This window comes from Nannobrachium achirus (assembly GCF_963921795.1).
Source record: "Nannobrachium achirus genome assembly, chromosome: 11".
Classification (NCBI taxonomy): Eukaryota; Metazoa; Chordata; class Actinopteri; order Myctophiformes; family Myctophidae; genus Nannobrachium; species Nannobrachium achirus.
Window position 1 is genome coordinate 8087829 of NC_137820.1, and position 12525 is coordinate 8100353.

The 12525-nt window shown below is 40.5% G+C and overlaps 1 protein-coding gene across 1 annotated transcript; it reads right to left on the reverse strand.

Annotated features, from left to right (window-relative positions):
* Positions 1-962: 962 nt before the first annotated feature.
* On the reverse strand, positions 963-11250 carry LOC308293698 (mixed lineage kinase domain-like protein; the record flags this gene model as incomplete). Its single annotated transcript, XM_080736293.1, has 9 exons — positions 963-1027; positions 5102-5248; positions 5674-5800; positions 6006-6090; positions 6560-6683; positions 8269-8369; positions 9483-9660; positions 10097-10264; positions 10791-11250. The coding sequence occupies 9 exons, from the start codon at positions 11248-11250 to the stop codon at positions 963-965; spliced, it is 1455 nt and encodes a 484-aa protein (XP_080592419.1).
* Between the last annotated feature and the right edge of the window lie 1275 nt (positions 11251-12525).

Here is a 12525-nt window from a genome sequence, read left to right on the forward strand (position 1 = left end):
TAAATCATTTTTAAAAATGATAAATACAAAACAAACGGTTTTGGACGTATAAGGTTTCCACCCGACAACGACGAAATATAACTCATGTAACTGGCCCACTAGCTTGTCACATGATCTGAGATGGCAACTCTTTGAGTAGCAGCAGCGCTATAGAGAGAGATCTCTCTCCATAGCACGCAATGAGGGCCTCTCCAACTCTTTTTCCCGGGCTGAATCAGGGGCCCAGCACGTCCCTGTGTGCGCCTGTGCAAGTGTTGATTGTCCAGTGACAACCACACAGCCACAACACTGGAGGGAGCCATCATAATCTTGGTACCACCCACATTTAGAACAGAACAAACATGGGGACATTTCACATTCTACTGCTCCATTAAAGAGGTGGTGCCATAGTTTTGTACTTTTTTCTGTTTAGTATTAGGTTATCATTGCCCTAATAGACCCCCTGGTGTGGTTATAATATGCCCTGTCTTCCCTGTGTATGTTTGGTTACTTCCTGAAAGATGAAAGCATCTGAGTCAAAACGCCCAATTGAAATATAATGACATCATAATATCATCCCCTCCCCTTTTCACCATCCAACTGTAGAAGTGTTGTTTGTGTTATCCTTTTAGCGTTAATGACTACTGTACCGTGCTGTTTTGACTAATAAAGTATTCAATCAATCAATCAATAATCATGTCCTGAACATAATTAACCCCTGTTCATTGTTCTCCATTAAAAATCATATTATTAAATTATTAAATTGATGGTAAGCCACAACCAAGCATCTATTTTGATGGGCTGCATCCATTGAGATAAAAGGCATATATTTTTGAATAGGAAATGTATTAATGTCGAAAAAAATCTCCTGTTAACATTAAGCCTTAATATATATATTTTTAATTTAAATCATGCATGTGAGTGGTGGTCGAACAGTGACAATGCATAAACACCGTGCTATTCTTCTGAGAACACCTGTCAGCTTACTCGGACTCCTCATCTGAATTCCCCACCAACCTGCATACATTGTGTAGCTTGGCCACCAGCACTGTAGAATAGAGATAAATATCATTTATTTTTTGGGGATGTTTACGGTTATAGGGTTAGAGAGAACAACTGTGTTATTGAGGTGAAACAATAAATAAAATTGACATTTTAATGCATTTTGCCACTTGCAAAATGTATTATACTAGAAGTTTGTGGCCCTTCGGGACGCAAAAGTCTAGAGTTCAGGCCGCTGCGCAGCCCTCACCACCATGTTGCGGCTGCGTGGTGTGTAATGGTCAAATATGGAGATCATATGTATGTAGAATACACATCATATTTTGCTGTAGGCAAGTTTAGAGGATGTAATAGTAGTGGGTAACATGACATAAGAGTATAATAGAGTATTGATAAATTACCGATGTAACAATGCAACAGGATTAGGTCAATGTGATCAGGAGGAAGAAGCTGACTGTCTTTCAGTAAGAACTGGACTGGGACAAAAGATTTGACAGTAACAATTAGTTGCCTATCAAATCAAGTCTGGGAAACCTGAATAGAGATGAATATACAGCGCATTGCCCTGTTTGCAGTGTCTGTGGATTGGATAATCTAGGTGAAGTGAATGAATAGGCTCTCCCCTAATCCTGCTGTCCGGAGGTGGAAAAACGGAAGCACTAACACACAGCAAGAGTGGACAGTCTGCACTGAGATCATATGTATGTAGAATACACATCATATTTTGCTGTAGGCAAGTTTAGAGGATGTAATAGTAGTGGGTAACATGACATAAGAGTATAATAGAGTATTGAGAAATTACAAATGTAACAATGCAACAGGATTAGGTCAATGAGGTCAGGAGGAAGAGGCTGACTGTCTTTCAGCAAGAACTGGACTGGGACAAAATATTTAACAGTAACAATTAATTGCCTATCAAATCAAGTCTGGGACCCCTGAATATATGGCAGGATCGACGCCAGTTTAAAAGTATTTTCTGCAGGTTTGAAACTAGGATAGGATTGTGTTGTGTTGCGTCGTGTCCATTGATTAATTAATGCTTTTCGTTCTTTGATACGATAAGTTTAATTTATCATATAGAAAATTTAACAGTGTCTAATACCAGACGGATAGTCTAGATAATCCATGGTCTTTGATGATGCGACCAGTCCTTAATAATATCAGACAATATTTAATCCCAATGCTGTTTAATTTTAAATGCATAATTTTTTGTCCATTGGCAACCAAGGAATCAATGTAAGACATTGCAATTAATTAAAACATCGCTATACTATTAAAAATCGGATTTGTAAAACACTGAAAAACACGGAAAACCCCATTCTACTAATGGGGGTTGGTGTATGTTTTTCCCCACCCTCGACTCCGCCCCCAGCTATGACGCGCTGATGACAGAACGCCGTGTTGTTGTATCGCTGACTTTCCTTTTTGGATGCCTCCAATTATTATTATCAAGGGGTAAAAATCACCTCATGACATGTTTTGCCCTACACGTGTGGGCAGAGAGGAGGAACTTAACTTTTAAGCTGCATCTACGAGTGAGGAGAGGACGCAGTTCAGAGTAAAATGTACACAGAATGAAGTAAGTGGAGCGATAGTGTCCTTGTTTTCTTTGGCATAACTGTCTGTTACGGTCTGCAGTAGATATTGTTAAGCGTGGACGCTTGCGTCTTGGAGAGAATGTGTCCTCCTTTTCTTTGGCATAGCTGTCTGTGTCGCGGTCCGCAATGAACCTAGGTACCATGCATTTGCAGGTGAAGTTTGTCGCGGAATAGGACTGTGTGTGTGTGTGTGTGTGTGTGTGTGTGTGTGTGTGTGTGTGTGTGGCTGCGCCACGCTAAAAAATTAAAAATATCCCTGCTGTCGCTCTCTCTCTCTCTCTCTCTCCTCTCTCTGTCTATGCCGAAGCCCCTAGCAGGCATCTCTGTGTGTGTGTGTGTGTGTGTGTGTGTGTGTGTGTGTGTGTGTGTGTGTGCGTGCGTGCGTGCGTGCGTGCGTGTGTGTGTGTGTACCAGTGTTGTACCCGAACGCGTTCAAAGAACGATCGTTCATGAACACGTTCATATTTTGGGCGAACGTGAACTGAACGTAATTGTTTTCGCTTGATGAACGATATTGTCGAACGCGGTCATTCTGACGCCCGTGAACGACGTTCGTCGGCGTTCGTCGGCCGTTCATGCGGCGGTCCGCGCCTCCGCGGTCATCTGTCCTCTGCTCCTCTCGTCTCTCTTTTCATTCACATGCTCCAATAGTAGGCACTGCACGCAGCAGCACGCAGCAGTGCCTACTGCATCTCGTGAACGTTCCGATATGCGGTGCTGTCTGCACTCTGCTGCTGCACTGTGAATCTCCTCCTCGTCTCGCAAGCCTGACTGACTATACTTTGTCCTATGTGTGTTGCACGGCGAAAATAGCTGATCTGCAAGCTCACAACGCGTCGCATCCACGAGACAACGTGAGCTTGTAGATCAGCTATTTTAACCAACGCGGAAACATGCTGTGCACGGTTTAGAAACGTCTGCCTTCTAGTGGGGTTCCTTGTACATGTAATTTTTTGGTTTTTTTCTAGTGGGGTTCCTTGTACATGTAATTTTTTGTTTTCATTTCAAATGTGTGTTAAAGTTTCTTTCACTTCCAATTTGTAGATTATGGTTTATAGAACAATTTTGGTTAGAGTGTCAAGACAGTAGATTGAAGAAAAATATATGTTTTGCCCTATTTCCAAAATGACCAAAATCGGAATTGTGTTTTTTGAACAATGTCTTAGTTTTCCCACAACTGCTGTGTAATATATATATTTTTTTATTGCTATATCAAGTCAATACTGTGTGGGGAATCAATTGGAGTCAAATATTTGTTTTGAATATTATGATATTTCACACAATGAGACAATAACATGGTTATTACATTCAGCCCTTCACAATAAGGGTGCAGGAAGACTGGGAACTAGGCAGTGGGCAGTCTGGGCACATAAATATTGTGGGCACCTCAATGTTAAGTTGGATGAAATTATTGCTGTGTGTGGTTCTATATGGGCTGAGTCAATAATTTCGACAAATAATAGCATGCAGCAACGTCTAAACATTTATATATATATAGACCTTTATATATTTTTTTTTCCTTTTTTTTTTTTTTTTTTTAATAGCCAAAAGTATAAAAAAAATATGGTTAAAAAAAGAACTAAAAAAGAACTATGTAGTTCATTTTGGGGAACCATGAACTTTAGTTCATAATGGGGAATTATGAACTAAAAATGAACTAGTTCATTTTTGAAGTTCTGAACTTGAACTTGAACTAGTTCGTTTTTAAAGTGAACTTTCCCAACACTGGTGTGTACTGGGCTGTAATTACACCGCAAATGTTGACCTATATAATCTGGTGATAATGATGGCGTCCACTGTGTATAATGTAAACAGACGTTAATAAAGTATTGGTGATGCGATGACGTGGTGTATAATGTTTGGCTTGCGTTGTAGTTGAGAACTATTTGAGGGGACTATTAACGCGACTGGGCGGCCAATAGTGAAATAGGGACATTACCGCGATTGAGGTGAAAGAGAAAAGTAGAAAGTTGTGAGCTAACTATTAGCTATTTGGCTAACTGTTTCAGGGTCGATGTGAGGCTATTTTATACAGAGGCAAAAGATTAGGGTAATAACGAATACAACTGTATACAGAGGTTTGGAAACAACATCTTGCAAAGGTGACATGGGTGTTTGAATTTTTAAGCTATATTTAGTACATATGTAGTACATCTTGGCCAAGTGGTTTGGTATTAAGTTAGCGATACATACGGGTGACGACCCGGGAGTAGATCACTTATTGTGTTGTAATATAAAGTTAAGGGTCTCTTTTTTTCACATTTTGTCTACTGCAATGTTTCCCAAACAAGTTTGGGAAGTTTGACAATTCTTATGGGCCGCGAGTAAACACCACTTTATTTCTTGATTTTCATTATTATTAATTTCAAAACATTTTCAAAAGAAATCCCCCCAAAATACTCAAATTGACATTGAAAAATATATTTACATAGAGTATATATATATATTTACATAGAGTATATATATATATATATATATATATATATATATATATATATAATATAGACGATAAACACAGTTACCTCCAGCTGTTGGCCTTTGGAAGGCGTCGAAAGCACGACAGTCGTTGATCAGTTCTCCCAGCATTTCAGGGCAGTCCTCAGGAAGTGGTTCCAGCCCTCGCTTCTCCTCGCACACTCTCTTAAAGATCTGGAGATCGTTGGTACAATCTGTTGTATGAGAGAAATTGTTATAATACATACCGTATATAAAGTGTGCAAGAAAGGCACAGTAACTAAGTTAACCACTGTTTACAGGACATACACACCATTGAGAGGTTTCTTGCGGGTTGCGATTTCCCACAGGACCATTCCAAGACTGGGAAAAATAAAATAAAATAAAAATACAGTGTGGTTGGGTTCATTCATTCGTTTCAGTTAATTTATTATCCTCTGAATCTTATTGTTTTCATGCATTTTATTTGTTTGTATATAAAAAATATATAGACCATATTTTGTTTTCTTCTCTAAAACCTTTTATCCCACTATTTGTGTAACCCTTTTTTTTCACCCGGTGTCAATTGTCTAATGTAATCCTGTGCGCTACACTCCCTCTGCAAACCTATTACTGTAGAGGACTGACCTGTAAATCTCACAGATCTTGCAGTATGGATGGTTGACATCCTCCAGCTGCTCTGGTGATTTGTAGCGCAGGGAGCTCTGTGGGGTCTTGCAATTCCTTCTCAAGGATGTCCCTGTTTTTGCCAGCTCCAGACCACCCAGCTAGTCACAAAAAAGACAGCCAATGAACGATAATACAGTATAACAATTACCATTAGGAAATACAGAAAAGGGTGTAGGTGGCAGTGAATGATGTCTAGAAAACAAAAGCCATAGGAATATTTAAAGATCACATATTGCATTCAGCTGTGAACAAAATTACAAGACCAAATTTACAAAATATGCTTTATATTTAACTCATGCATACCTTAACTCCGTAGCTTTTGTCTACCATGAACTTGTCGCTGCTGATGGCCCCATGGACTTTGGATTTTTCCTTTGACTCATGTAGCCTAAGAGGCAACAATACCAGTAGTTAGTTGTCAGTGTGTTACTTATCCGAATCAACTAGCTTTATATATATATATATATATATATATATATATATATATATATATATATATATATATATAGTTGTCAGTGTGTTACTTATCCGAATCAACTAGCTTTATATATATATATATATATATATATATATATATATATATATATATATATATATATATATATATAGTTGTCAGTGTGTTACTTATCCGAATCAACTAGCTTTATATATATATATATATATATATATATATATACACACACACACACACACACACACACACACACACACACACACACACACACACACACACACACACACACACACACAATCAAAGGCTCCTCCTTTGATTCCTTTGAAGATTCTTACTGGTTGAACTTATTCTGAATCTTATTGATTCGTCTTTCTCTGTCAAAGACTCTCCACTGGGAACTCACGTGTAGATGCCCTGCGCAGCATCCAGACACATGCGAGCCTTCTTGCCCCAAGACAGTTTACGCTTGGGGTTGTCCAAAACCTCTCTCAGACTTCCCAACTTGCAGTACTCCATGACGATGAGTGCTGGCAGGGGAAAGGACATTTTGACAGCTACCTTTGATGTAGTTTTAGTCATAGCCTTTATCATATATTAGTAGTTTAGTTTATTCTAGTTTTTGTTGACTAAATATCTACAGATGATTTAGTCTACAAAATGTATTTTGGCAGGCCTTAAAGGCGTCTTAATGGCTAAGTTTACATTTGGTTGCATGCTGAGAATAGCAGATCACAACATAGTGAGCTTGTGAGCTTGTGCTGCAGATCTGCTATTTAAGTGAAACACCTGACATAAAATGACTTGTCTTAGATCTACTGGATCCCTATCTAACATTTTACTCATCAAAGCTTAGCTTTTATTCAGTTTTTAATTTTGTTTTCGTCAGTGTAAAAGGCAGTCAACATAACACATTTTCATCATAGTTTTAGTCCACGGAATTAACACTGATTGGAGACATGGGCTGCGTCCGAAATCCACCCTATTCTCTAATGTAGTGTACTAAAAGGGGGCTCCGCCATTTTGAACTAGTGTCCGAATATATAGTGAGCATTTTTGTACCCTAATATAGTGTACTGAAGTATCCCACAATGCATTTGGATTTGTAGTGAGCATTCGATGGTCACTATTCAAGCGCTATTCAAGCCCTGCCGCCCCACAATGCACTGCGCTGCGGCCGCTGTTTCGCGCTTTGAGCACGCACATGTGGTGTGCACGCGCACACGCATACTGCAGGCTCGTCTCTGCGTCTCTGGGCAGGAGGAGTAGCCACAATGGTAGCCACCTGTTGCTGAGCAAACGCAACAGAGCCGTCCGTAGCAGAACCACCGGCTAAAGAAAACAACTCGTACAAATGTCCACAGCATTGTCACCAGAGAACAACATTTGTTTTTCATCATTTAATGATGAAAACAGCTCTAAAGTTGTTTATGAAGAGAATATACGAGAATAGACGCTGGAGGCTTTTTTTTTCTCGATCTTTTCTTCCCAACCTTCCACAGCTGATAATAATCATGATAAAATAATGTTATTTAAATTAGCAAGAATAACCTATTTTATCACAAACATGGGTGTATGTCTGCATGTGAGACAAATTGAATGTGGCATAAACATTATTCATTCATTGATTCACCAATGAATGAATACAATTTAAAAAAAATATAGGCCTATATATTTTTTAACATTATTTTATTGAATTGTGATGAATAAAAACATAATTATATTTGGCCTATTTCTCATAATAACACCGCAACATGTTGTTATGTTATTTACAATCCACAACAAGCATTGGGGAGTTGATGCACAAGCTCACAACGCGTCGCTTCGCCCCCTGTTGAGAGCTTGTAGATCGGCTATTATTTATCTAGCGCTAGAGCGTTTTAACTGTGCGACAGCGATGACGCAACCAGGTGGCGACGGAGTAGTGTCCGAAATGCGCTGATTTGTTCACTACTTTAGTATACTACATCTGGATCCCTCATTTAGGGTTAGGGAGTAGGGAACGTGTTCCGCATTTCGGACACAGCCATAGAGAGTAGTAGAGATGAAAGCAGACGATATTGTGATTTCAATAATGCTTCTAAACAAGCACAATTATGCAAAAAAAGGACTCACCATCGGCATCCTGGAATACGACGCCGAACATCCGCAGTATGAACAGTGATTCATAACAATGCATGTCTTTGATCTCCTCTTCGAATACCTTCACCACCTCGCTTTTAGGGAAACAAGACAGTTCATAGATTAACACCCTCTTAGGGAAATAACACAGTGCCCTAGAGATCATACATGGGCAACTGGCGGTCCAGGGGCAACATGCTGCACCCAGCCAGGCCCGCTCTCTCCCCACACTGTATCTGATTGCCTATTGAAATGTTAAACTATTTGTTCAATTACAGAGGTGGTTCTCAAATATTTTGTGCCAGGGACCCCCAGACCTCAAACCTTTCCAAACCTTTTCGTTATTTCCTTTTTACAAGCTTGCAGCTTGTAGAGCTGCTATTTTTAAATAGCCCAACATATACCGGTACATGGGTAAAGTGGATGTGATGCTCTGTTAAATACTTTTGCTGGGGAACCCTTTGGTGAATGTCCCCCCAGAATAGGGATAATGCAATCTTTTTGCCACTAGTGGGGCAAGAAGAACCTCTGGGCCAAAACTATGATATCCCGTGCCAGGAAGTGGTCCCAGGCTCAGAATCTGAGCTGGAACAATACCGGATGTAGAGCCCTGTGCAAAGCTTCAAAACATTCAGAATAGAAACCAAACAACAACACTACAACAATCTGCAGCCCATGTTTCGAGGTGAATCCTACCAGACTAGAGATAATGGGGTTTAAGTGGTTAACGTATAAAAGTTATTTTCGATCTGTGCTATTAAATGGAAATAATATTTTTTTTTTTGTCGCATTCCTAAAAAAAAAGAAACCTAGCGGCTTCCCCATCCAGTGCCATGCATTTGGGTCCCCATCCAGGGCCATCCATCCGGGTTACCATGCGGAATCAATGGGGGTAAATTTACTATAATCGCATTTTTGTCTTAGGAATGCGACAACTACAAAAAAATATTATTGAACTCAAGTCTCTATGGAATGAGTAATCAATAGAAAAAAGTCATTTTGGGGGTGAACTACTCATTTAAGGGGAAATATTTACATATTTGAGATAAATGTAAGGTACTGTAAAGTAACAGTGTAAATCAAGGGTGCCGTGGATAAAAAAGTTATTTACAGGGGTGCCCTGAGTCAAAAATGTTTGAGAACCACTGGAGTATATTGTACTAACCTAGTCTATACACATTTGATCAATTAAAACATATGCCACAAACCTTGATATGACGCCCTTTGGGTAGAGGTATCTTTTGATGGCCACAGGGTATTTCCTGTATTCTCCCTTGTAGACCTCTGAGATGTTGGTCGTTATGATGGGCGTTTTGGGATAATCGTAGAGCAGGTCCCCAGGCATGATCTTCCGGATGTCTTTGGGGATGTTCTCAGACTTCTGAACTGGTCACGGCCAAACCATCAATGAGAAGAAAACAGAAATATCAGACATCAGAACATAAAATCCCTTTCTGGAGTAAAAAACATTGAATAAACACAAATAGCACAGTCTAAAAGGGTATTTCTCAATCAGGTGCCGCAGGATACTTTGATAATATTTGGAATTCATCAATATCACTTCAGATTCACCAATTAAATGCCCTATAGGCCTACTTAGTGAAACAGACATGAGTTCTTTTTCCATCTACACCAACTCTCTTCACCAAATATGTTTAACCACTTGGGGTTCAAGTGTCAAACATAAAGTATAAATCTATTTAGAAAAACCTGTCTAAAGTTCGATAGTTTATTCGTTTGCAAACCATGCACTGTATTGGATGGGACTTTAAAGTTGTTTACTTACGCAATTCAATATGTCGTTCCACTTCCACTTTCGTACCCATGTTCAACACAGCATCCAGTTTCTCCATCATAGTATCCTGGTTCTCCATCATAGTATCCTGGTTCTCCATCATAGTATCCTGGTTGCTCTTCGTATCCATGTTCACTGTCAGAGCATCCATTTCCTCCATCATAGTATCCTGGTTGCTCACGATATGTTGTAGCACTGTGAAATACATCTGATATTAAAGCCTCAATAAAGCTTTCCTCTGTACAGCTTTTATCATGAGACAAATGTGATGCACTTTTCCACTTAATTATATAATTAGACCTATTTCAAATAGAAAATCTAATAATAAAACTAGACCTATTTCAAACTGAAATCCAGTTTCCACTGACTGGAGTCTAGGTGGGGATTGTCCATGCCTTCTTGTCCATGCCTTGTCATGGACAAGAAGTAGTGAAAATGGCAGATCTACAAGCTCACAACTGTGTCTTGTAGATCTACCATTTTCATTAGTTTGGGTCCTGGGCAAATTTCTAATTTATTGAGCTAAAAGGTTTGGGAACCATATGAAGTCTATAGGCCTACAGTATATTTGGTAAATCAGCAATGTTATATAAAAATGCTGGATTTCAGGTTGAGGAGTTTGACATGATACGATCTCCTGTGCAAATTTAAAAAGAAAGTCCTGTACACTTCTGGCTCAAAGAACAATGATAGACTTCTTGCACAAACGTCTCACACTCACTTTTCTGGATCTCTGCAAAATCCTCATTCATGTCCGCCTCGTCCTCCTCCCGCTGAGAAGCCGATTCAAACAGCTTGCGCAGGTTACGATCCATCTCCACCTGCAGGTTCAGCGACAGCGTCTGGAAGACGTCGTTGAGGCGGTTGTTCAAGCTCTCGAACTCTTCCGTGTGGTGTTTGGTTTTCAAGAAGCGCTTGATGAGGTCCTCCTCCCTGTCGGAGGTGTACTTCTCGATGACCTCCGCGGCGGACTCAAGCGTGAGCTTGAGCTCCTGGAGGGCCGCGTTGACCTCGGGGGAGAACTGGGGGTCCCCCTTCTGCTGGGTGGCCCTCAGCAGCAGCTGCTCCAGGCCCTTCACACGGTGCTTCACACGCTGGCATCGTTTCTTGTTGGCCTTCACCTCCTCGCAGAGAGCGTAGAGCTTTTCCGCTATGCCCAGGATGGGGTCTATTAAATCCATGACTGGGAGGGAGAAAGAGGGAAAGATGTCAATAGACTGAATGAGAATTTTGCAGGCACAAACAGCATTTTTTATCATGTTTAAAGGGATACTCAAATAGCTGAACCTGTGGGCCACATTACAAAATGGCAAGGGGCCAGTTGATGATGACAGCGTTAATGATACTTGTTAACTTCTGACTTTCTTTGGCGCCTTATATTGTCGATCTCAACAACTGACACTGTTCACCTGGCAAATTAAACATAGTCATATTGAATTTGCATGAGTTGGTAAAATGTGACCGAAAGCATTCGTCCATTTTGGGTTAAAGTGCAGGTTCTCTGCATCAGCTTTTCGGCGTTTGCTGAGGTTCACCGTTTCTGCTGCTCTGAATGAGTGCATGCAGTTTTCCCTTCCTGGATGATTATTCATGTAATAATAATAATGTAATTAGGCTAAAGATAAGATAATAACTTCATTCTGTCTTTAAAAAGGTGTCATTGATTGGTAGGAAGGTCAAAAGGCCACAAGTGGCCCACGGGCCTGAATTTGAGTAGGCTATCACTTCACTGGCCTACACTATTAAGGATACACATCCATCTAACTGTTCTAACTCGGCCGTGACAAAGATTGCCACAGAATTTGAGGCACACCAGGTCCAAGGAGCCTCAGGCCACAGGTAACTATGCATGGAACAATATCCTACCAGTAAGACTCCCTAATCGGGAGATAAGCGACCGTTGGTCGCTTATCTCCACAAATAGGCCAAAAGTTTGTTTTACCAATTATCAAGACGGGCAGTTGACAGTTTGCCATGGTTACTCATTGAAGTTGAATCTCCATATATGGAGATAACCTACGCATCACACTAAGGCTGTGTCCGAAATCCACCCTATTCACTAATGTAGTGTACTAAAATGGGGCTCCGCCATTTTGAACTAGTGTCCGAATGTATAGTGAGCATTTTTGTACCCTAATATAGTGTACTGAAGTATCCCACAATGCATTTGGATTTGTAGTGAGCATTCGATGGTCACTACTTCAGCCGGCTTGAGCTCAGCTATCCCACAGTGCACTGCGCGGCAGCCGCTCTCTCGCCGTCTCTCGCGCTTTGAGCACGCACATACAGTAAGCACGCGCACATGCACGCCGCAGGCTCGTCTATGGGCAGGAGACAACGAACGCAGCTAGCCGTAGCCATCTGTTGCTGAGCAAACGCAACAGAGCCGCTCGTAACAGAACCACCGGCTAAAGAAAATAACTCGTACAAATGTCCACAGCCTTGTCACCAGAGAA